Source organism: Lissotriton vulgaris, chromosome 2_1, assembly GCF_964263255.1.
Source record: "Lissotriton vulgaris chromosome 2_1, aLisVul1.2, whole genome shotgun sequence".
NCBI classification, from domain to species: domain Eukaryota; kingdom Metazoa; phylum Chordata; class Amphibia; order Caudata; family Salamandridae; genus Lissotriton; species Lissotriton vulgaris.
This window is the reverse complement of record NC_141687.1, coordinates 84,793,437-84,820,286: the sequence shown is the minus strand read 5'-3', so window position 1 is coordinate 84,820,286 and position 26,850 is coordinate 84,793,437. Positions and strand designations below refer to the sequence as shown.

Below are 26,850 nucleotides of genomic sequence, written 5' to 3'. Positions count from 1 at the left end.
TTCTTGCTTTGAAAGCGTTCCAGGCGCATTTCATTGGACCGACAGTACGGATCCAAATGGACATGGACAACTTAACTATGTTCTAACTCAACAAACAAGGGGCAACAAAGTCCTTCCCTCTGTCCAAACTGGCACAAGAGATATGGAGGTGGGCTATCCCAAGGGAAATCATGCTACTGACAATCCCGCTACCATGGAAGCAGAACACAGAGGGAGACAGATTGAGCAGGCAAGACAGCACCTCCCACAAATGGAAGATGAATCAGGAGGTACTGGACAATGTCTTCAAAATCTGGGGCACACCAAGCATACGCCTCTACGCAAACCGGCAAAATATTCCCAAGGGTACTGGGCAAAGCCAGACAGCCAGGGACATCACTCATCCTCCAATACCCACAATGGGCCAGACAGACCTGGTAATCAGACCGATTGGATAATCAGACCAATTATCCAGAGGGGTAATGATCCCAATCAGGGCAGAACAGGATCTACTAACCAGGCAAAACGGAAGAGTGTCCCATCAGGAACATCCATCTCTCAACCAAGAGCATGGTTCCTGAATACCTCGAATTCGGTCATCTAGAGCTACCTCCAAGATGAAGGAAATCATAGGCTAGGAAACCAAGCACAAGCAAATGCTACTCAGAGAAGTGGAACATATAAAAATGCATACAATAAGAGAATGCAAACAAGGACAGAAAGGAAACTGTACTAAGATACCGCACATACCTTTTAGACAATGGCCTGACCTACGCATCGCTAAAGGTTTACCGAGCTGCAATAGTAGTTTATACCAGAAGTACAACAAAGTCTCCACATTTCCAGTGGTGAAGATTCCTAGAAGGATCGAAAGTGTAGCGCCACCAATAGTGGTACAGACATAACTACTGACAGTCTTTTTTTTTTTTTTTTTTTTTAATTTTTGAAAACCTTTATTGTGCATGGATAAAAGAACAAATACGGGCCTACAACCGTCAGGCCGGCCACGATACTCGTCAGCACAGGTGCAAGCATTACAGGTCCCCAGCAGCAATAGTTAAAAGTTCAGCAATCAATGAGCATTACACTGGGAAGAATCATGTCGCCAGGGAAGAGGAGAATTGAAGGTTAATTTTTTTTTTTTTAAAGTTTTTTTTTGCGTTTTCATCATAATATAAGTCAGTGAAGATTAAGAACTAAGAAGATTCGAGTCCAAACAATGACTTCACAACATGGGTAAGCGGCGTTGTAGCTGAAAACAATAATGGAAGTTAACATCAATTACAATATGGCGGTGCAAAACAACAGCAAGTCGTCACCCATCATTTACGCACCCCACCCAGCGCCGCTCCCTCCCTGCCAACCCCAGCCCGGACCCAGAATCGAATCAGATGAAGAAAGCGCGGAAAATAGAAAAAAGAAGGCCCATAGAACTAAAAAATTTCCAAATTACCCCGCCCACCCTGCAACATTGTGGAGGCTACGGCCTACCCCCCCCCCCACAGAGTGCCTGTCGCCCTTTAAGAACCCGAAATTTAGACAAGAAAGAAGAAAGAAGAGAAAGGAAAAAGAATAACATTAACACCTGTAATATAGGGAGTAAGAGAGAGTAAATCAACCTAAACTCCCAAAGAGAAGAAGGTGGGGAGGAGCCCACTCGATATCAGGTCACCCGGAGATCTCGGCCCTCCACAGACTCCCACAGCGTAGATATCGTCCATTACTAAAGCGTCGGCACAGAATCAATCAGAATCTCTGACCCCCCAACCCACACCGACCCTCCACCCCAACAAACAGGATCAGTCAGGAAACAACCAGCTGGTGTACCCTCAGCCACCCACACCCGGAACCTCGAACCACAGAGAAACACAAAGAACCAACTTCACAATTTATGTCCTACAACCCCGACAGTACACTCTACCGCAGATCAGGATAATAATAGCATCTTTAGCCCTGGCCCCTACGATCTGGGGCACCGACGTGGTCCGGCTGTACAATGGCCATGGTGGACTGGAGAGATAGACGAAGCGATCTTAACATAGTACAACGTCGCCCAGCAGAGCATGTCCACATCAAAGTCCTGCGATCCACGATAACAGGAAGGGGGATCCCCTGTTGGTTCAGAGCGTTCGAAGCAGCCAGCCAGAACAAAGCCATCCGCATCAGGGGAGAGTTGCGATCGATGCCAGCTGAACACAGAGGAAGTACCAAACATGGCGTCCAAGGACAGCTCGCCAGCCACACCTCAGAGTCCCCGTCCACAGGTAGCCGCTCACGGAGATCAAGCCGTGCCGGAGCATCACCAGTCTCCCTCACTATCAGGATATACGGACACAACTGGGTAGGCTCCCCATTGTAATAGGGATCAGGATGCGGAGAAGTGTCCTGCGGACGGGCGCAATCAGAGACATCGGGAGCAGTATGGGGGGCGCAGGCATCCAGGCGAGCCATTAAGTCCCGGGCACTGTCTAGCACTTCAGATCGGAGAGAGCTCAACGCCCGCATGATGTCTTCCAAACTCACCGGCATTGCAGAGGCGCATCGGGCATCAGATCTCCGCTCAATGGGCTCGCAGCAGGGTAGCAGCTCGCGAGGCTGGTCATCACCGTCTCTCCCGTCTGGATAGACGTATAGTCCGGGTGCAGGATACTACTGACAGTCTTTTTAACCAATGTACAAGAGGGATTTAAAATCTCTAAGCCCAAAGAAAACCTTCCTAATCCAGATCACATTCCTACACGAAGTCAGCGAGCTAACAGCAATGATAAAACAGGAACTATACCTGCAAGAACAAAGTAGTCATAAGAACAAATCAACAGTGCCTACCAGAGGTAGTATCTCAATTCCACTTCAACTAAACCATACAATTACATGCCATCTTCCAAAAAACAAAGACATAAGCAGAAAAAGCCCTTCACACACTGGATGTGCACAGGATGTTGCACTACATACAGTAAATAAAGGCTTTCCGTAAAAGAAACCAATTATTCATCTCCTTTGCAAAAGCAAGCACGAGATCACCAATGACCAAGAGTACAATCTTACAATGGCTAGTAGAGACTACAGGAACCTGTGACAACAGAGCGGGAAAACATTCCCCCATGCACCCCAGAGAACACTCAACCAGGAAACATGCACCCCAGAGAACACTCAACCAGGAAAAAGGGCAATACAATAGTATTCATAGGAAACGTACCCAGTGACGAAATCGTCAACTTGGTCATCTCCACATAGCTTCACAAAGCACTACTGTGTGGACATCCAAATGAATAAGGAAGCACAGGTGGGACAGAAAGTACTACAAAACCTGTTTGTCAACACATCCACACTTCAACCCAACCCGACCCAAGGTACGGGATACCGCTACATAATCTAATGTACAGCATGTGAATCCAGAAAAGGATTCATGCTGCAAAATGAAATAGTTACTTAACAGGAGTAGTTTTGTAGTGTGAAAAATTCTCTGGAGTCACATGCGACCCACCACCTCCCTAAAAATGGAAGATGAAGAAAACTGGTGAGGAGATCAATATCTTATGAAAAAAATAATTGGAAAAACAGAAAAAAAGGATCTGAAGATGGCAACCACGTACTGGAACTTCAGAGGCACTGCCTGACATCACACAAGAGATGGACTTACCACCAAATGATGGTCCACGACGCCCACAAAAAAATAAACAATAAAAATGAAACACGATTCAGGACTCAGCCATCAAATGAGGGAATAATGCACAGCAGGAGAATTCAGAAAATTCTTCAAGCTGCAAAACTACTCCTGCTGGTAACCATTTAGTTTATAACTATCAGGGAGAATCCCTTGATGGAAAGTACAGAGATATGTTTCACATTCACAGGCTCCGTAACTAATCATGTGAACTACTGGTGGCATCTATCCATCTTGGTTAACGTACATACCTAACTCGCAAAAGAAAATCAGACAGTGCAGTAGAAGTTCTGTCAAATGTAATAGGTCTATTAACACTAATGGGATATGCTTAAACAATTATTGTATTCTTTAGAGATCACATGTTGGTCCCTCTTTGCTGTAGCATTTATTAGAAATATTTTTATTTAAACATACATTCCACTCAGCTTCTTAGTTCAAATATGATTATTGGACAGTCTTGATTACTCGAGAGAAAAAAGTACTGTCCTTTCAAAACACACGTCACTTTTCCACCTTGTTCTCCTCTCATTCAGTGTAGTGTCATCAGCACTCTACAGTAAACTGAACTACTGTATAATTACTTTGCTCTTATTACCTAAAGGTAAACAGTCTGCAAGATTGTGCTCATGCGGTTCTGTATTTTTGTAGCCCTATGCAGGCTGCACCACTTTAGTAAGGAGACCATGCATTATGAACAGCTGTACTGGGATTTAAACTTAATGTACTTAAATAGGAGTAGGGAGTTGCCATTGCATACGTCACCTCCATTTGTGACACAAGCAACAAGCCATAAGGATTAATTTGCTCCTAGCCTAGATAATGTGATAAAGGCAATGCAATCACCATTTTTTATAGTGCGCTTTGATACCCAACAGGCATCCTGGTGCTAAACATTGAAGAGGGGTAACAGCAAGCAACAGAGTTAATAAACAAATCAGTTTCAAGCTGCTAGAGTGCGAAAAGCCAGTGCCTTACCGATTGTCAATGTCTTAGTATCAGGTCAATCCTGAAGCATAAACCACTGCACCACCAGAAAATGCCAGGTAAGTGTTCCAAATATAGGGGGCTATGTTAAAGAGATTGGCTGTCTCAGATTTCTATGGAGCTCCCCCAGGTCAAGTTTGCTAAATAAGTCTCAGGTTAAGAGTCTATTTTATTCAAATCTAAAGCTGCTACAGATCTGATTGCACATAAAAGTTATTTTAGTAATGCTTTTAACTTACCCCAGGCATGTATTCCATGAAGATGGACAGAGTGCGTTCTTGGGAATCCCTCAAGCATCCGTAATACTGAACAATTCTTTCGTGCAACAGATTCTTCAGCAGCTGAATCTCACACTCAAGGGCACTTACCTCCTGCAACAGAAATATGCAAAATTAGTAAACAAATGATTTGCGCTAAAGAGAATGCCAACAGAAGCGGCAAAATGCAATAACAAAGACCCTACTACGAGATTGAATCGAAAATAATAAATTCAGATTAAAAGAAAACATTTTAAGTAATGAAAAAAAGTGTACAACAAACTTGCGTGTAGGTTCTGTAAAACAAAATATGGCTCCAACTGCAGCATATTTGTACTGTAAGCAGGATCAAGTTGTAAATAAGTCAGAAGATATGCATTTTTTGCACCATCTTAAAATGTAAAAAGGAAAGTACACTTCCTTTCCACGTTAGTCCGGTAATCTCCCCATTACTGGAGGACAGTAATAATATTTAAAGACCTGGGACGATGCACAAGTATGCTTTCTGATTGTGGCATACACACTTTGTCGGCTGCAGTCTTGCTCATTTGAACTGATGCGAGCTAGATAGTATTCACCCTGCTGCAGAAACGGGGTTGGAAACATATGGTGAGAGATGGTAGTTGGAGAAAGCCAAATGTGTCTGGATTACCGGTTACATTTCTTTACTGTTTTGTTTGGTTCTGTCATATTATAAACATATAGGTGTAGCAAACCGAGGAGGAAAGACTAGGAGCTTGCAATGGCATAGACTCAAGCCATGATTAAAGCTAACTGTTTAAGAAGGAGAACTTGGCCCACAGATTGTGCAAAGACATTCAGAAGAACCAGTTACTTACTGTCTTATGAATATTTCTAACCACAGATTCCTGAACTTTATAATAGATACCAAAGCAGTACCTCCTCAGGTGATGGTTTTGTGGAAAAACTCAGACAAAAAACTCCTGCAGACTGAACAGCCAAAATATCCTTCCCGTCAGACCGGATTATCAAGGTAGGAGTTGTTCGTGATTGTGTGCACTGATGCACATGTTCCAGCTATCGCATAGCACATTTCCATGAAGTGGACTATCCATCTGGACAAAGCACTGTTCTGTACTGCTTTGCCTTTCATTGCACAGGAGATCCCCACAAAGAGCTGATCACGAACCTGATGGTCTTTGGTATGATCAATATAAAAAAACCGAGAGCCCTTTTGGGGTCTAGCCAGTAGTGTCTTTCCTCCTCTTTCAAGAGGTGAGTTGGGGCAAAGAAAGAGAAGAGTGATGGATTGGCCGATGCTAATAGAGGTCAAAACCTTGTGGAGAAAAGCAGCTCTGGTCCTCAGCACTAGCTTCTCTGTAAAGAAGGTGGTGTAAGGTGGCTGACACGGACAGTCTGAAGCTCACTCGCACGATGAGTTGATGTTGTTATGATGTGATTTAGTGTCAGCAGATGACTGCGACAGGTGTGTTGCAGCTCAAAGAGAGTTTATATCAGCTAAGTAAGAACCAGTTAATGTCCCTCAGTAGCATCACAAAAGGTTTAGAGGGAACATGTGGTCCAAACCTTTGAGAAAACACATCACATGTGACTGGAACAAGGACTGCTGGAACAGTAAAATGGGCCAACAAGTGGTGAGACTGCATTGAACAGCCAGTCGCTGAGATACTCCCTAACTCCAAAGATACGCTGTGACCATCGCCATTACCTTTGTGAACACTGTGGGTCAACTGATGAGACCAAAAGGAAGCACAGTAAACTGAAAATGTTTGTAGCCCCCCACCATGAACAGCAGGTAGTGTCTGTGCGTAAACATGGAAATAGGCATCTGAAGGTGCAATGCCACCATTCAGTCTCCCAGATCCAGGGCTGAGAGAATCAGGGCCAGTGTGAACTTCCTGAATGTGAACATCTTGGATTTGTCCTTCCTTAGAAAGAAGTTGAAGGGTTAAAGAATTAAACAGGTCAAAGGCCTCTGACTTTCTTTAGTGCAGGAAAAAAGCAGGCGTAACAGCAAGTTCAGATTTCTGAGGTCAGGACCTTCTCAATGGCCCCTTTCTGCAAAACAGCCAGAACATCCTGCAACAAAATGGACTTTTGGTCCTCCAAAAGTTGCTCTGATGTATTTACGATAGGCAGCACGACGTAAAGGAATGGCAGGGTGTAGCTCCTTTGGACTATCTGCAGGACCCATCTGTCAGACATTATTGCTGCCTGCCAATTAGTGGTCGTGTGACACTAAAGGGAAACTAACGTGGCTTGGATGCTGCTGCCATAGGGGCCGTACACTGGGAAGTTTGTTGGCCCTGGTGGCCTGGTCAGTGCATGCCAGATCACTTCCTGTGATCCCCGAAAGGACTGAAGTGTCTGCTGTTGGAGTGGTGGACATTGATGTTGTCTGAGACGGACAAAATGTTTGTAGATACTGCCTTTCGGGTGCAAAAAGGTTTAGGGAGCGTCTTTTAAGCTTTGCTTTCTTTAAAGTGCTTGAGGATGGAGTCAGCCATCTTCACAAAGAGGCAAGACCAAATAAAAGTCATATCCAAGAGTGATGCTAGAACGTCACCCAAAAAAAGATGATCTCATCCAAGAATGGCGCCGGAGAACCACGCTAATACTGACTTCTCTCCGCAAGCAGTCTATTGTGTCCAGTCGAATGACGTACTTGGCCATATCCTGAATGGTGTGTGCCATGTTAGCTCTGAGCTCCACTGGGACCACCGGTAACATTTCGGCCACTGAGTCCCACAATTCATTGGAGCAGCATGCTAGCAAACAAACAGACTTGCTGGATCAAAAAGCAAGTCTGGCAGAGAAAAAAATTCATTTCACAAACGTCTCTGTTCTCTTCAACTCCCTATCATAGGGAAGGAATTTGTGTTCAACTTGGGCGGTGCAGGCCTGGACCACCAGGCTCTCGGGAGAGTGAAGTAGTGTGGCTCACTGGTTAGAGGCGGCAGACCCGAGAGCAGAGGACGGCCCGGGACCAGGGTTCGATTCCCGGCGCGGCAGGTTTCTGGACCAGGGTCAGCGGACTCGATAATTCTCTCGCCTCGGTGCCCACTCTGATCAGCGATCACACTCGGCAACTCTGGGCATTAGCTTGCCTCATCTTCACTAACGGCCCCACCAGACCGCCGGGGATGCCTGGTCTCACCCTGGAGATACCCATTAAGGGACCATCTCTCAGGGAAGCCAGGAAGGGTTTAGCAGCGGTCGAAGCGCCTTGGGACCCTACGGGTAAGTAGTGCGCTATATAAATGCCTATACATACATACATGCTGTGTGAGAAAGGCAGTCACCAGGAGCTGGCCTTTGGAGAAGAGCCTCAACAAGAACAAGGTTTTGACCAAGTGTCCATGAGGGTGACAGTAAGAGCCCTTAATACATGTCACCAGAGGTTGTCCTTGCTGTAGGACCTCTGTGAAAAAGTTAGTCTTATCTTCAACTGAAGGCAGCTTTAAATCTAGGATTTCAGTTGCCCTTCTGATAACCATAGCAAAGGACACCAACTCTTCCATGAAAGAACCGGTGGAGGGCTTGAAATGCGAGTGGGAAGTGTGGTTGTGGAGGTGTGTGGACAACAACCAGTCGGGGGAAGTATCTAGCCCACTCACCTCCTATATGTCCATATAGAAATTGTCATTATATTATGGAGAAATATCACCTCCAACATCACTATAACCACCAAAAGCAGGTTGGCTCTGGTCAGAGTGCGATCCAAAGAATTGCTGTAGAAATGGATGACGGCCACTGGCAAAAGGCATTGTGTCTTGTCTGAGTCAGACGGAATAGGGGTGGGGCGCATAGGAAATTAACTTGTGCATGGGTACATTCAAGGAAAGGATGGATTTGGTTCAGAGCTGAACATAATAACTGGCTTGATGCCTGTGTCAATGAGGCTAGGACAGACAAAGATCATGGTGCTAGGTGAGGATTATGCTCAGGAATCGAAACTAAATTCAAAGTGGGTTCAGGAGGCACAGCCAGAAAAGAGGACGGACGAGATGGATGTAACCTGGCTGGAGGGCTCCTTGGGTTGATAGGGCCTAAACCAGTACCAGGAAACCAGTAAATTACTCTGAGGAACATGGGCTCCTTAAAATCCTCAGTGTGTTGTAACGTTGCTGACGGACATGTAACACTTTGTAGCAAGGTGGCTTGTGAAAAGACTAGACAATCTTGAACTCTTTATTCTGATAGATACTTTTAAATGCAGATTCTTAATTTTTTTAATTCTCTTAGGTTTCAGACATGATCCAGACCTTTATCAACTGCTGATGCATGTGATCGATGGTGCCATCAAACCCATGCACAAAATACTTGCCAAAAAGCAATTATGCACAAGCAAAAAATGTATTAATATTTTATTTTTCTGCAAACAAAGCCATCTGACTTTACTTACCTTGCTGGTTTCTGGGCTGTCAGGGTCAAACTGAACTTGCTTAACAGCAAGTTCTCTTCCTGTATCTGCATCGTAACACAGAAATACTCTGCCAAAGGCACCTTGACCCAACAGCTTGCCAAGCCTCCAGTTAGTTGGTGCTCTCGGTGCTGGAAATGGAGATAAGGAAAGGTATTAGTATTGGTCAAGTCTTTTTATATAAACTAAATTAATGTTAGTGGATATAGTTTTTCACACGGCTCTTACGAACCTTTCCAACTGAACGTCAATGCAGTATACAATTGTTGTATTTTCAAATACACATACTTGTGAACCAGCAGGAATCTGCAGTAACTAGAGTGATGTATACCAGGGAGAACATTCAACTGCTCATCCCAACACCATCTTGGTACAAGCTTAGTTAGCCCTAAGCAGCAGTTTAGGACCTAGGTGTTTTCAGAGTTCTACCACATCCCATAGGACTTTGCTATACCTACCTGAGTCTAACCCAAATGTAAATCTTTAACCCAGTCACAGCCTAACTGTCTCAACGTGACAAACTGGTGAAGGACACCATTTTGGCACTTCCTATTCACGGTGGGACATACAAGGCAAGATGCAAGCCAGTTATCTTGTGTTTAAACTTAAAGTGCCAGTGGTGCCTGTCTTGCAAGCTTGGTCCACCTTACAGAGTAAGGAGTAGGACAAGGAAGTGGGCAAGGAGGAAGTAATAACAGCATGCTGGTTCACATGTGCTTCAGCTATTGAAATATTGGATGAGGGTGCCAGGAAACATAAGACCACTACAGGTTTTAATCAGTAAAATAGTCTAGGTACCACCCACATCAAAACCAGGGTGATGATCACAAGACCATAAGAAAGTTAGTAGGTGTTGAATGGAAAGCTGCTACTGGTACATAGGAAAGGATTGGACCATGCTAACTCACAAAATATTCATGTTGGCAGCATTTGTTTTATTTCTATTGCTAAAACAATTATAGCTCTGACACGGTAGAGGGAGAAGGGCTGCACAAGCTGAAATCTTCTAATTGGAAAACCCGTAAATGCAATGTATTGGGGAACAAACCTTTAATCGGAACATGATCATTCGTTCCCCTGCAGGAATCCAAGTTTTCAATCCAACATTAGGAATACTTTTATGTTTACAACTATCCTAACTCTAGGCATTTACCTTCAAAAGACATTATGCAACAACGAGTATGTGCTGTATACTGCTATGTCGCAACTGAAGCTACAATCATTACAATTGCATCTAAGAGATTAAAACCATATAGCAGCACTTAATGTTTACAGGATTACCATAGTGCCTGTGTAAAACTTGGCCTAAAATGTAAAATTATAAATCACTGCTGAGGGAAGTAGAGGTTTTACAGCTAATAAAGATGGCTCTAGTCTCTTGAAGTCTCCTCTCTCATCTTTCTTTGGGATTAGTAATCTCTTCCCAATCCGAGCTACTTAAATGTACACCAGCGATAGTCAAGAAGAACAAGTTCCTGGCCTTCGGTAACTTTCTTTACTGTGGATACTCTAGCTCATCATTTTCCTCACCTTGTGAATATTCCCCAGGTGTCAGACTGCATCCATAAACGTTTCGAGCAGTACTCAAGAACACTGGTAGGTGGTTCGTACAGCTCTGCACCAATGTTGTTCCGCTCCAGAAGTGACTAGTGCCTATGCGCAATATTGTATGTTGCTTTCTTAGGTATCTTCAGAAGCATAGCCTATTGGCAGACTGACATTATTAATTGGCAGATCTCTAGATAGGTATTCAGATGTAAAAAGAGTCCAGTTCACGGAATGGGAAAGTGAGACTACTGGTGAGGAATCTGCAGTTAGAAAGATCATTACAGAAGGTAAGTAACTTGTTCTTCTGATGGATACTCCAAACAGCAGAAATACTTTAAAGCGCACACTCTTCAAATTGTGAATAGATACCACAATAGTCCCTCCTCAGGAAGTTGGACAGTGAACTGGCTCCGACCACAAGGTCCTGCGGAACCGAGCAGGCAAAATGACCTTCTCGACATGACCAGACTTTCGAGGCACTAATGCTTTGGGAATGTTTGTACCAACGAACATTGATGTGCAGCTGGGAATCTGTCAGAGACCAGAGTCTTCTGATCCCTACCTCTCTCAAATGGCCCCCTGTAGTGCTATCAGCACTCCCATGTAGTGATGACCTTTGACTACCATTATTTTAATTTACTTTTTGTGTTTTACTTTATTAAGCCTGAACGTACGACATCTTCCCGGGATGCACCTTGTTTTCTTGAAGATTTCTTTTGTGTCTTATTGCAGTTTTAAATTGGGAGAGCTTTCACATGGTTGAACAGCCTTCCCAGGAACAGAACGTGTAGGATGCACATTTAAAAGCATGAGAGAGAGAGAGAGAGAGAGGTGTGAAATGTACTTCTAGGTCTCGGAGTGCAGTGTTATAAGAAGTGGTGCTCAAATGTGCATTATGTTATACACTGGGAAGTATAATGAATTTCTTACTATTAGCTTTGACATGCCCTCATGAACTCTGTCCGCTATCTTGAGCTTTTGCGCACACAGGCAGGTCCCCAGATTACTCAAGTTGATAGTCACGTTCAAGGTTGTTTTGTTTTCTGTTCTAGTGGAGACTTCCGTGAGCTTTCTTAAGATAAAGGCTGGAATATGTGAGAGCGCTGAAGGAACATGAGAACTCTTTTGCCTTTGGAATGCTTGCATGGAAAGTGGCCGATTCCAGTAAGTTTCCTTGGCGCAGAGGAGGGCCTCTCAGAACCTTCTAGTGTGTTTTGAAATTATAAAGCTGGGGTTTGACGACACAAACTGGGATTTTGGAATCCGAATGGGGACGGACTCGTCTCCTTCGGCAAAACCCAGTTTACTGAGGCCCTTAACCAGGGTTGTGAATCACCCCGTCTGGAGTGGGCTTAGATTAAGTGTTTTCAGCCGGTGAGGTGTTTTGTGTTTGAGTATTGACTTTGTGATGTGTGAGTGAGACTGTATGCACGTCCAAGTCTCCAGTGGTTATAATCGTCTAAGGTGTTTTCATTTAATGTTGTCCATTTGACAACTGGGAAAGCCTTTCTGCTTGAGTGCTGCATAAATAAAACCCCATGCCTTATTCTGAAAGGAATATGCTACTTACCAGTATGCATCTGTTCTTGGCATGTAGGGCTGCTGACATTCATATCTGTGCATAGATCGCCGCCTTGTGTTGGGTCCGGATGATTGCACATTGTTGTCCTGGAAGAGTCTTCGAAGTATCACGAGATAGGTGGCTCCTCCCCGGACTACAGTGCGCATGGGCATCCTTTCCAACCTCAGATTGTTTTTCGCCATTGTGGCAGAGATGGAGTATGATACAGTAAGTGATGTCCATGCTAGAGATGAATTCTGAGTGCTACAGCTGCGACAGGCACGGGGGAGGAGGGTGGGCGATATGAATGTCAGCAGCCCTACATGCCAAGAATAGATGCATACTAGTAAGTAGCCTATTCCGTTCGAGCCATGTGGGCTGCTGAATTCATATCTGTGCATAGAATGTATAGCAGTGTCCCCCTTAGCGGTGGTTGCCCGTGCCAGCTACAGCAGTCTGAAAAAGAGTCTTGAGTACAGCTTGTCCTACAGCTGCTTGCTGTTTGGAGTGTACATCTACACAGTAGTGTTTGGTAAATGTATGTATGGTAGACCATGTGGCTGCTCTACATATTTCTTCTAGAGGAATGTTTCCTAGGAAAGCCATGGATGCCCCTAACTTGCGTGTTGAATGCGCTCTTGGGGGAACTGTTAATGTGCGTTTAGCTTTCTGATAACAAATCTGTATGCACTTAACAAACCATCTGGCTACACCCGATTTGGAAATGGGGTTGCCTTTGTGCTGTGGTGAAAAGGCAACAAACAGTTGCTTAGTTTTCCTGAAATGTTTTGTCCTGTCTATATAGTACAGGAGAGCTCTCTTAACGTCTAGTGTATGTAGAGCTCTTTCTGCCATTGAATCTGGATTTGGGAAGAACACTGGCAGTTCTATTGTTTGATGGATGTGAAACTGGGATACCACCTTTGGCATAAATTTAGGGTTTGTACGTAGCACTACCCTATTCGCGTGAATTTGGATGAATGGCTCCTGAATAGTTAGGGCTTGCAGCTCACTAACTCTTCTAAGTGATGTAATCGCCGCTAAAAAGCCACTTTCCATGTTAGGAATTGTATTTCACATGAGTGTAGGGGTTCAAAAGGTGGTCCCATCAGTCTGGTTAGAACCACGTTCAGGTTCCAGACAGGTGAAGGTGGGTGTCTTGGAGGAATCACTCGTTTGAGTCCCTCCATGAAAGCTTTAATAGCAGGCACTCTGAAGAGTGAAAGGTGCTACCTGTTTTGAAGATAAGCTGCCACTGCAGCTAAATGTATACATATGGATCTGTAGGCTAGATTGCATCTGGGTAAATTTAACAGATCACATATGATGTTTTGAGTTGATGCATCTAGTGGATTTATGTCATTATTGTTACAATAAATGACAAATCGTTTCCACTTTGCCACATAGCATGCTCTGGTCGCAGGTCTTCTTGCTTCCTTGATAATATTCATACAGTCAGGAGGCAAGTTTAGGTAACCAAACTCTATGACTTCAGGAGCCAGATCGCAAGGTTCAACTGTTGCGGATCTGGGTGCGGAATGTCTCCATGGCTCTGCGTTAAAAGACTGGGTGTTAGTCGCAGCCTTTGATGAGGCACCACGGAAAGTTCTAGGAATGTGGTGTACCACAGTTGCCTCGCCCACGTTGGAGCAACTAGGATGAGTGTCATCGAATGTTGTCGCAGTTTGCGTGCCACTAGTGGTATGAGTGGGGCTGGGGGAAAAGCGTACGCAAACCTGCCTGACCAGTTCATCCATATCGCATTGCCCTGAGACTGCGGATGTTGAAACCTGGCGGCGAAGCTTTGGCATTTTGCGTTTTCCCTTGTGGCGAACAGGTCTATCTCTGGGTGACCCCACTGCTGGAAGTACGGTTGTAGCACTGAGGGATGTATCTCCCACTCGTGCATCTGGTGGCTGTGTCTGCTGAGCAGATCCGCCATCTGGTTGTCCCTGCCTGGGAGGTGTTCCGCCATGAGGAATATGTTTCTCTGAATTGCCCACTTCCAGATGCTTTGCGCTAGATGTGACAACTGTGGAGAGTGTGTTCCCTCCCTGCTTCTGTATATAGTACATGGCAGTCATGTTGTCCGTCCGGACCAACACGACTTTGTTGCACAAATGTACTTTGAACGCCTTCATTGCCATTAAGATTGCCATCAGTTACAGCAGGTTGATGTGCATCTTCTGTTGCTGTGTCGTCCATAGTCCCTGCACTGTGTAATGGAGGACATGCGCTCCCCATCCTAGGAGAGATGCGTCCGTCGTAAGCACTATTTGTGGTGCAGGCTCTTGGAACAGTCGTCCCCTGCAAAGGTTTTGTGGGTTCCATCAATGCAGAGAGGTGTATGCGCGACCGGTCACCAACACTAGGTGTTTTAATTGTCCTTGAGCCTGGTTCCACTGACGTGCTAAGCACTCCTGAAGCGGATGCATGTGTAGTCTCGCGTGAGGGACTATGAAGATGCAGGAGGCCATCATGCTTATCAACTGCATAAAGACCCGTGCTGGGAGCGAGTGTTGAGGTCTGGATTAATGAATCAGTAATTGAATGCTGTTGATTCTTGCTGAGTTTGGTTGTGCCTTTGCTGCCAGAGTGTCTATTGTCGCTCCCAGGTACTGTCGTACGTGGGCGGGTTGTAGATGAGACTTTGGGTAGTTTAATGAGAATCCGAGGCTGTGTAGGAGGTGAATAGTGCGGGACATGTGGCTGGCACATTGCTGGGCTGACTTTGCTTGGATAAGCCAGTCGTCCAGATATGGGTAGACGTGAATATGCTGTCTCCGTAGGTGCGCAGCTACTGTCGCTAGGCACTTGGTAAACACCCTGGGGGCTGTTGTCACCCCGAAAGGCAAGACCTTGAACTAGTAGTGCTGATTCTGTAAGGTAAACCTGAGAAATTTCCTGTGTGCCGGATGTATCTGTATGTGGAAATATGCGTCTTTTATGTCTAGTGTTGCGAGGAAATCTCCCTGACTGAGTAATGGTAGAACCTGCTGTAATGTGAGAATGTGAAAATGTTCTGACAAGATGTATTGGTTTAGGGGCCTGAGGTCCAGTATTGGCCTGAGAGACCAGTCTTTTTTGGGAATTAAGAAGTACAGCGAGTATACCCCTGTACCCTGTTCTATAGGTACGAGTTCTATGGCCCCTTTTTGCAGCATGCTGATGACCTCTTGCTGCAATAAGTGCATGTGCTCTGCGGACATAGGACGGTGTCTTGGGGGTATGGTGGGTGGAGTGGAGGTTAGCTCTAGACAATAGCCGTACTGGATAAGTTGTATCACCCACCTGTCTGTGGTAATGCTTTCCCAGACTGGCGGGAACTGCTGTAATCGTCCCCCGACTGGTGTTACATGGTCTGGGGGCAGTGACAAGATGTCACTGTTTAGTATTGGCGGAGGATCAGGTGTTGTTATTCCCTCGTCCTCTGCCCTTGTTGCTGTTGCCACGGTATCCACCTCTATTGTTTTTATTATAGGTGGTTTGCATGCTCCCTTTATTGTATGGAGTCTGCTGAGATGCCTGGCCTCGTGTAGCTCCTCTGTTACCGGAGCGACGAAGGGAGCCTCCTCTGAATTGCTGTGACTGCAAGGCACCCATAGACTTGGCTGTCTGTGTCCTTTTTAATCTTTTCTAATATTGTGTCCACATCAGGACTAAATAAATTATCAGGGTTCACGGGTTGATTTAATAATGTGGTTTGAATCTCCGGTTTGAACCCAGAGATGCGTAACCACGTAGTTCTCCTGAGCATGACACTTGTATTGATGGCCCTGGCTGCGGTGTCTGCTGCGTCTAGCGCACATTTAATGGATGCGTTGGATATGAGTTTTCCCTCTTGTATCAGTGTTTCTGCTCCCTCCTTGTAGACATCAGGCAAATGTTGTAGCAGTTGCCCTAGTGTGTCATAATGAGCCCTATCATATCTGGCTAATAGGGCTTATGTATTAGAAATTCTTCATATATTAGCTGCTTGAGCAGCCACCCTTTTTCCCGAAGCTTCTAATATCTTAGACTCCTTGTCTGGAGGAGGAGCATCACCAGTGGTTTGTGAGTTGGCACGCTTACGAGCATTTGATACCACCAAAGAGTCCAATGGCAGCTGTCCCTTAATATATGTAGGGTCCACAGGTGCCGGTCTGTATTTTCTTTCGATTCTGGGGTTAACAACCCTTGTTCTTGTGGTTTCCTTGAAAATGTCTCCTGCGTGTTTAAGGACACCTTTCAACATTGGCAATGTCTTGACTGATTTCTCTGAACTGGAGAAAGTGTCAAATAGGAAGTCCTCTTCAATTGGGTCAGCATGCATTTCCACATCATGATTGTGTGCTGCCCTTTCTATTAATGCGTTAAACGCAGCTGTATCCTCTGTTGGCGAAGTCTTGACAGGATAAGAAGGAGTGTCAGGAATAGTCTGTGACTCCCCCGGGTCAACAGGGTCTGTGCAGACTTGAGTCTGGTCATCCTGATCCGTGTCCACAGGGTAATTAAATTCTTCATTGTAGTCATACCCCATATCCTCATTAGTGCGTGTGGGTGAGTATGCCGAAGTGTCCTGGACATGGTACCTTACAGTCTCAAAAAGGACAGGTGATGTGGAAGAATCCCTTTTCTTTTTGAGTGGAATTTTATATGTTTCAAGAGGATTTTCTGACCTGATCTTCCTCTGATAAATAGTAAGTCTGTCAGAGTCGGAGTCGATATGTAGCTTCGACTGCTCATCATAGGAGGGCTCTTGGTACACAATGTCCTCTTCTAGAGAATGACTCCTTTTCCCCATCGACACCTTCTTGGACGTTTCGATCCCAGTTTTTGGATCGAACGCCTTAGGCCGTGCAGTCGGGGGCAGTCCGAATTTTATCGGTGGCATAGATTTTGTAGACAGACTGACCTTCTTCGGGCCGGCGTCGTTATTGGTCTTTTCGCCAATATGTTTTTGGCCTTGCGTCGACTTAGGCGCCTGTTGCGTTGGAGGCGCGCTCTTCTGCCTCAACTCGACGTGCTCCTTCGAGCCGCTCTTGGATTTCGGCTCGAGGCCTTTGACGAACTGTGGCCAGTCGAATCGATGCTTCGGATCGAGAACCTTCCGAGACTCGAGTCCCTTATTTGTGTCGTTGTCAGTCGACGTCGACCTCGTCGGTTCGACGTGCTTGACTTTAGTCATGGACTTTAGCGTACCGATCTTCGGTTCGACAACCCTTCTTTGTGACCCCACAGGGTCGTCAACACTTTTCTTCTTTGTCGAATCCGATGGATTCGAACTCTTCGATCTGAAGACTGTCTCCAGCAGTTTCGGTTTCGTTTTCGACTCCATGGCTTCCAGCTTCGATTTAACTAGTGACTGGTAATGTTCAACGATGGCTCGTGTGATATATTCTTAGCCGGGCCGAGACGCGGGGCTATAGAATTTTTGTCATGATCTTGCCGAAGGCCTTCTGGCGATGCCTCGACCTGAGCCCTTGGAAGTCTTTCAATGTTTGTTCCGGGCCCCGTACTCACTGTTGGGCCTGGTTCATTGCTCGAGTCGTCATCGTCGGCTATAATGGCTGATGTGTCGTCCCTTACCTCGACGACGTTTTCATCCTCGACGTTTTCTTCGTCGTCTTCATAATAGTTGGAGTCATGCTCCGAACCGGGATCCGACTGCTGTTCTGGCTCATCAGTCTCTACGACCTCATCATCATCTTCATCGAAGATATTCACCGGGTCGGGCGCTGGCTTAGTCATCGTCTGCCTCGCTGTGCGTCGAAGTCTAAGCGTCTTCTTCGACCTGAATTGAGCACAAGCTAGACAGTTGGCCTCATTGTGCTCCGGAGATAGGCACTTGTTGCACACCGGGTGTACATCGATGTGTGGGTACTTAGAATTACAAAGGGGGCATCGTTTGAACGGGCTCCGTTCCATCGACGATCGGGCCTCTGGTGTCGAAAAGGCCACGCGGCACTCTTTGACGTCCTGCTCGAAAAGAACTGGAACAAAGTACTCGGCACCGATCGAAATAACAATACCGACGACCCCAAAGGCCTTTTGGCCTTTTGAAAAGTTTCCAAACTTGAGTAAAGAAAGTACATCTGAACCCAATGGCGGAAAAAAACAATCTGAGGATGGAGAGAATGCCCATGCGCACTGTAGTCCGGGGGAGGAGCCACCTATCTCGTGATACTTCGAAGACTCTTCCAGGACAACAATGTGCAATCATCCGAACCCAACACTAGGCGGCGCTCTAAGCACAGATATGAATTCAGCAGCCCACATGCCTCGAACACAGTGTTTTGACGGGTCTCCTTTTATAAAAATGAAATCCCTTTCCTGGTGGAATTTTGTTTTTATTGCTTCGTCGTGTTTGAGCCTCTGTGGGGGAACGTGGTATTTTCTATTATTTGGGAGGGTGAAGCAATACACACCCTCAATCAAAGTGATGCATCCTTCACTACAGTCAAACTTGAGTGAGGTAAGGAGAGGGTCTGCCACTGACACAATAGCAGTCCAGCAACCACCACAGCAGGTGATTTGCAGTGTCCTTAGATAGCTGGACAGATCCTCCTGGTGCGGTGCCCTCTGGGACTTCAGATTCCACTGCAAAGCCTGCATGTGGCATCTGGCAAGGTCCTCTACCAGGATGCAGCAGGCCAGCAATCCCAGCAGCCTCATCGTTCTCAGCAACATCCACGACAGAGGCTGAAACATCAGGATCATAGCCCAAATGTCCTGATATCTGTGGGGTAAAGGCATGAAACTGTAAAGTGTTCAGAATGGCTCTGATCAAACGGGAGTGACTGTTAAGGAGTAAGGTGTAATTTTGGCACATTGATAGCAAACCCTAATGATTTTAGAACGTTCGCTGTTCCCCTGGGGGGTGGTCTACAATTACCTAGGGCAAGCACAACTTCAACAGTCTGTCATTAAGGTAAGGGAAGACTGGAACATCTTACCTCCAAAGATGTGCTTTGACCACTGCCATCTCTTTCATGAACACCCAAGGGGAACAGGTGAGGCCAAAGGGGAGCACCACAAACAGAATATTCTCCTGGCCCACTGTAAAGCAGATTGCGCAGGACATGATGTGGAAATCCGACCTGACCACCCAGTCTCCTGGGTTCAGAGCATACAGGAGCTAGGCTAGCATCAGCATCTCAATTTTCCCTTTCGCAGGAAGGTTATTAGGGAGAAGATCTAAAATACGACAAGGCCTTTATTTCTCTTCAGCACTAGGATGTACCTAAAATAGCATCCAGTTCCTAACTGATGGCAGAAGATGGACAGTTGGCCTTCCATCAGCTACCTTAATGGTTGTGAAAGGTGCAGGGGAATGGAAGTGTGCGCCCTGATGGACTAGTTCAAGGACTCGCTTATCAAAGTAACTGCTTTCCACCCTTGGAGGAAATACTGAACCGTACCTCTCACATTGTGGTTGTGTGTCAGGAAGGACAGGGGAGAATGGAACTGAGCTTAAAATACACCGGCTGGCCTGGTATTGCCTTTGCGAACCACAGCACCAGCCACGAAAAAACTGGGGAGGTTACTGGATCGGTGGTGTATGGATGGTAGTGAGAATACCTGCTGTTGGTAATGAAGGGGCAACATTGCTGGCAAAACGGTCTGACCAGGGTGGACAGGCCCAAGAAAAGTGCTGTAGCCCTGCTATCCTTAAACTGTTCCAAGACAGAGTCTACTTTATCTCTGTAAAGGCAGGAGCCATCAAAGGGCATGTATATTAATGATGCCTGGACATCCCCGGATGAGCCTGTGGACCTCATCCATACATGATGTTGGAGTGTCTCGCTAGTACCCATTGCCATCCTAGACAATGTGTGATGTCCAGACCAAAAGAAATACATTTAGCCGATTCAGGGTTGGAAGGCTTGAATCAGGGACACCCAGAGGTCGTCCTTAACTACTATCAAAACCTGGGCATATTCCGGTCATACAGCCTTCTAAGTATCAGGTTATGGGGAGGAACATATTAGTCTCCACTACGTATGTGGATACGTATTTGAGCACCAATGCTTCTTACACTATGGTGTTAGTAGCATTAATGTTTTATCGATCTTAGCCCTCACGCTGTTTACCATTCTTAAAGCCAGTCTCCGAGTCCTTTTCTGATACAGGATTGACATTGTTCTATGGTGTGCAATAAGGAAATGCAGTTAGCAGTGCATACATTGTGTGGCCAAGATCCCACAAGATCTCGGCAAGCTGGGGTGCCTTCCTGGATGTGGCATGCTGAGTACGATATTTAAAGCGTGTCTACACTCCCAACATTGCCCTTATTACTTTAGAAGAAGCTGCTCATTGGACCAGCCAAGGTTTTTTTTAGCGTCTCTTCTACGTCGGAGCCTGACTTGCTGCTATTTTTATCTAGACCTCAGCCACTTCACTGACGTACCTGGATTCACCATCTATGTGAAGGTATCCTTATTTAAAACCAGAGTGGAACACACATAGAAGCACATAATAGAGTACAGCGTAACAAGCCTTCACTTGTGAAAGCAATTGCTTTATATTTCTACGGATTGTAACACACAAGACTTGTTTTAATTAGAGCATATGCAAGACGTTGCGTCAAACATAGCGCATGCAAAAAAAAATAAACCTCTGAAAAAATTGGGAGTTTGGATGCACAACTCTTTGGCGTTCGAGATCCAAGCTAAAACTGTAGCAGGTACTTGCTTTGGGCTCCCGAGAAGCCTCAAGCCCAGCTTGTTTTTTATTTTTTATTTCTCCACTCGGCATAATTCAGACACTGATCTTGTCCGGATTGGATTTTTGTAATGTCCTGTATCTAGAAGTCAATAAGGCAGTCATCAGAAGACTGCAGCTGAACCAAAATGCTGCTGCCAGACTGCTCTTTTCACTCCCCAAAATATTCATCCATATCGGTCTTCTTTGAATGTTACATTGGCTCCCTGTGGATAAACATAACCATTTCCAGACTTTGTGCATTGCTCATAAGACCTGGCATTCCCAAGGGACTCCCATTCCGGTTAATCTTTTTTTTCCTCACCGCCTTCTCGTCCCCTACTCTCTGCTGACCTCTTCTCAGCCATGGTCCCGCGAGTCAGAAGAGCGAGAGTGGGTGAGAGGACTTTCCGTGCCTTGGCCTCATCTCTTTGGAACTCCCCCCTCCTCCCTCCTAGGAAAATCCAGAACCACTTTCTCTTCAGAAAATTTCTTAAGACATGGCTTTTCTATATCTAGCCCTCTTTGTCAGCTCCTTTTAGGCAGCTGCAGCTTGTATGTGGTCAGGGTCTAGCGGTGGGAAGCCTTGTTTAAGACAGCTATGCGCTTTATAAAACCTTTAACATAACATGCAAACTTTGCCTCAATCATAACGAATGCAAGATTTACTATGTATTTTGATGCCATTAAACCCTTGTTAATACCCAATGTATCAGTGCCTGCAAACAATCTAATTTTGCAATGCAGATGAAGTGCCCTCCTTTTAGAAATAAGGAGTCAGTGATGCGACAACTTATAAACCCAACATTGACTAACTCTGCTTGGGGGAGTGTAAATTCAACAGTCTCTATAGCCCCTATATGCTGTGTTTTTATTGGATTCAAATTGGTATTCTACGGCATCATAGCAATTGTGCTATCAGGTTATTATTTATGTGTTTCCCGCCTATTAGACAGTCCATGTTGAAGCATGTATGATACTTTCCATGTGTATTTGATTTGGGTACCTAGAAACTATAATTCCTGGGCCATTTTGGAGTCTGCAGTTTGACCTCACACCATCGGACCACCAGATGTACCTGTATGTGTGCTACATATGATTTCAGGTAGACATTCACTTATATCCTACGATGGGGTATACAAAAGGGGTTAACCTACACACCTTCACTTATTGATAGATGTCCCTTACTTTTTAAGGTTTAACCACTGAATGCATAGAGGGACTTCCTTTGCCGAAACACCCAGGACATCCTCCCCAGCTTTTCTTCCTTGTCTTGTTTTCATTTATACAACTAAGAGGTAAGGGTTTGTGGAGTTAGCCCACATCATCTCTGCGAGGCCACACCTTAGGCATAAAGTAAGGTTTGCAGTGGTTTGACACTAGGCATGAGTTACATAATGGGCAACAGAGGTTCCCTTTATTTGTGTATGAGCTGCCTAGAGGACCTTTGTGAGGACATTGGTTTTTATTTACATTGTGAGCAATTGAAGGTCAAATACTTCTAACACCCGCCACATAATCAGAGTGAAGGAGGGGCTTTCCTCTGTCGCAGGGTCATGAGGAGAGACCAGGTATGTGTTTAGAGCAGTGTCTAAGCCAGTCACAAACACATCTTGCAATTTAGCATACCAATTCTCCTCAGTATATTGGGGGAAAAATGTATCCCCATTTTAAAAATTGTCATTGTCCAAGTCAGTCTCAAAAATATTATGGAGTTCTTGGCCCCGGTTAGGTGGTAAGGAAGTATACTAAAATCTGCAGGATTGCCAGAAGGCCGTGTCTCAGTAGAATCAGAGCATGATTCAGTCAAGGTCCAAATGAGTTCGGCTTTGAGTTGGAGAGAACAATAGACTGTGCTTCCTCCTTAGGCCCTGATAGTTTCTGTGCAGGCGTCAATGGTAGAGTAAACTGTGCCGGTCATGAAGCCAAAACCAAAAACGACACTGGAGCGGGTGCGGAACTCGTAGCAGGTTTGAAGGGTCATGATGGCACCCAGGGTGAACCTGCCTGCACAAGTCCAACTGGTGAACTCTCTGATCCTTGGGAATCAAAGCTGTGCCAGAAAGAGCTGGTCAGGTACCAGATAGAAACGAAAAGACCTGGATGGACCTGGGAATTTGGGCTTTATCGGGACTAAGCTCGGAAGCGGCTCTGATGGAAGTCCTGATCGGGAGTGAGACTAAGATGTACATTGACAGCGTTGCACCTTCTCTGAAGTTCGAGAGTGGCGGAAGTGGAAGAGTCCTGCTTGCAATTCCTGAGCTTTTATTTTGACTTATCTGATGACTGACTGTAATGAAGATCTGCTGCAGGAACAGGACCTTCCTTTGGATTTGCGTGGAGTCTTTCGGTGCTTGGCAATGTAAAACTTCATATTGTGGTCCCATATGGCCTTCGATTCATCCGAGAACAACCGTCGCAGGCCGTGGAGTTGTGTTACAATCCCAAGCATCAAATGTGTTTCACTATCCCAAGCACCATAAGGTATACCTTGCGGGATCAATCACAGACATCTGTTTTCAACAGTCTCTACAAGATTGAACCCTATGGTTTTGTGACGTGACATTTTCCTTGCACAATGGATTTAAAAGACATTGGATTTAAAAGACATATCTACAAAAATGTTTGGCAGGTTTCTAATGGCCCGATTAGCAGACTGACTATTTGAGACTGCAACATTTTTTTTTTAAATGTACATAAGCCAAATTGCGATTTGCAATTTGGACTAGTGAGTCGGTATTTGGAAGGAGCGAGTTTAGTGTATGCTTTCAAAATATTGATTTGCAGTGGTATGTATTATGGTTTGCCACCGAATTACGGTCGCAAAACATTAATTTTAACTGACAACTGAAAGGTAGTGGTTACCATTTGTAAATGGGATGGGGTCCCATTCCCTTTTGAGTATGTAAAAAAAATACATTTCCCACAAACCACAGCCTACTCTTGAAAAAATAAACGTTTATTGATTTTTTTTTTTAAATGCATCAGAAAGAAACCGGTTTGCATAAAAAAAAAAAAATATATATATATATATATATATATATATATATATATATATATATATATATATATATATATATATATATATATATATATATATATATATATATTTTTTTTAATAGACCTTTTCTTTATTAAACAGCGATCACAGATATGGTGCTCTGCTAACCTCAGCCAGCCACAATCCCTGTAATGGATATCATTCCTAATGATTCGTAAACTGTGAAATACCTTGTTAATATTCATGCGGTAGACCGATTTGCGAAACATTCGGAATCGCTAACTAAAAAAGTAGAAAGGTTTCACACATTATGAATAGCGATTTCCACATTGCAATTTGCAGAAAATCGCAATTTGGAAACCGTGATCCCCAAATTTTATATATCTGGCCCTACATTTGTAGAAAAAGAGACTTGTCAGAGGGCAATAATGGTGGCTCGGAAAGAAAGCAACTGGCATCAGTGCCCCAGGGTGGCGCTTACATGCGGCTCCACTCATCACTTCCAGAGAACGACATCTGTGAGGAACCGCAGAAAGCCACCTAGTGGTACGCAAGAGTATTATTCCAAATGTTCTCGGATCCAGTCTGATGCCAGAGAATATTCACAAGGTGAGGAATCCATCAGACTAGTTTCTAGCAACAGAATGAGAAATGTGCACTCAATTCAATGTTTTACACTGAAAAACAGGACACAGCATGTAGGTGTGACTGATTATAAGTTGAACTAGTAGTACCAAGCACCAAGAGCACATTTACAGATGGGTTAGTTAAAGTATTTCAGGAACGAAACCAGTTGTTTTTACATATGCTGTTAGGCTCAAAGTTTACAAATTATAGGATGAAATTACAAGAAAAAAATGCAGAGAGAGGAATTTGTACACAACGTACAAATGAAATACAAATGTACTAAACCTGACAAAAATATATTTTATGCCCACACAAAATACACTGCAAAAAAGTTGTTTTAATTAAAAATATTTGCTAGCTAGAAAAGAAAATAATTAGCAGTCGTAAGTCATGGCTTAGGGCAAGGGCATAAAGGAAATTTACATTAAGGTGGTTCTGAGTGTTCAGCACAGGAACACAAACTGCGTTAGTCACTAGGTGGAGCCTTCATTTTCAAAGAAACAAGTGACTGCACAGAGCGACAGGGATACCGGAAGGGGAAGACAGAGGACTGATGTTTATATCCATACAGGAATAATGTAGCACCAGCAGAGATGAGAATAATCCAGGTGTGAAAGGAGGATGATATGTTCTAGTTATATTGGTGCTCCTAGTAGTGCTCATGGCTATACTTTACTGAAGAAAGGGAACAATGTCTGGGTGCAATGACAATGACAAGGGGACTGCCAAGCTGTTCAGCTACCATCTGACTCAAGAGAAGAATCACATTTCAGGACACAGCTCTACATTCAAACCTTTCAAGAGGGGAATGGGTCATACAGCTCCAAAAATATCATAATTAGAAAAACTGTTAGAGGAAGAAGCCCCAAAAGGACAATAACTATCAGCATTATCAGGTTTTCAGCTTCTTGCGGAAGTGAGGAAGCTCATATGCGTAGCAGGACGTCTTTCCACACTTTAGAAGCAATGTAGGAGAAGGCTCAACCACTAAGTCTGATTTTCTGTGTACTTGGGATTTGTGCAAGTAAGAGTCTGAATGAGTGGAGGTGTCTGGAAGGTTTGCGACAGCAGATGTAATTGTTGAGGTATGCAGGGCCAGTGTTATGCGTTACTTTGTAGAGAAATTACACAACGAAAAAATTCAAATGGTTCATACTTGAGAAACTGAAACCCACACACAACAATATGTCTAGGGCTTTGTTACGAGAGGAGAGAAAGATGTATATACAGACTTCAAGGAAATTCTGAAGGTCTCAAAGATGCCATACTGTGGTCCCAAATGTATTGAATCATGACAACCACAACAATCTTGACAAAGGCCAGTCCTTCCCATTGAAATACATTTTAAAAACAGCAGTCAACGATTTATTAACAATACATTTTTTAAATGACTGCTGAATGATGTATCAACATTGATAACCTTAAGATAAAATCATGATTCAAGATAGTGGTCTTTATTTCCTCCTTTGTCCTGAGCACATGGTAGTATCCGGGACTGATACTTGGATACAATGAATACAATCTCAAGCCTTGACACTGGGAGGATAGGAACCCCACCATCAGTGACTAAATGTAATATAGCCTTACAGCCCGCCGTAGAGGGCTATACCAGCGTTAAAGGCCCGAGCCGAAGGCCGAGGTGTGTATAGTTGTGCGAGCACAGTGAAGAAAAAGAACCCTCAGGCACCAACACAAAGTCGGTTGCCAAATGTCTTCATTGGGTTCTTGTCGTCAGTAAGTGAGTTGATAGACAAAATAGTGCATATTAAAATGAATGTGGACTACTCCCCCAACCAACATTTTTAATAAAGGGGTAGTTCTAACTCAATTAAAAACAAAGTGAAAAATCAGACATGCACATAGTTATGTAAATTTGAACCAAATGTCCTAAAATACGGTCCACATGTTTCAGCTAAAGTGAGCCTAAATCAGCTCAGCATTCCTCAGGACCCATATATACCCTCGCCGAGTGGGAAGCGCAAGCTAAGGCGCCCACTCCATACTGGGCGGGGAACAAGAATTAGATAAAAAGAAATTACAAACTTGTAACCAGAGCACAGGAACTTTAAAGTGCGAACCCTCTAATGTAGGAGGGTTGTAGGATCTGTAAAAGAATCCAAAAACATAAGTAAATTCAAC

At 44.6% G+C, this 26,850-nt stretch overlaps 1 protein-coding gene across 1 annotated transcript in view; it reads right to left on the bottom strand.

Moving 5' to 3' along the window:
- The window catches only part of MAP3K2 (mitogen-activated protein kinase kinase kinase 2), a 409,487-nt gene that overhangs the window by 82,765 nt on the left and 299,872 nt on the right, over positions 1 to 26,850 (bottom strand). The window contains exons 13-14 of the mRNA XM_086954496.1: positions 9,275 to 9,423; positions 4,870 to 5,001 (exon numbers count right to left, since the gene is read on the bottom strand). Of these exons, the coding sequence (XP_086810622.1) occupies positions 4,870 to 5,001; positions 9,275 to 9,423 (281 nt within the window). The remainder of the gene's footprint in view (positions 1 to 4,869; positions 5,002 to 9,274; positions 9,424 to 26,850) is intronic.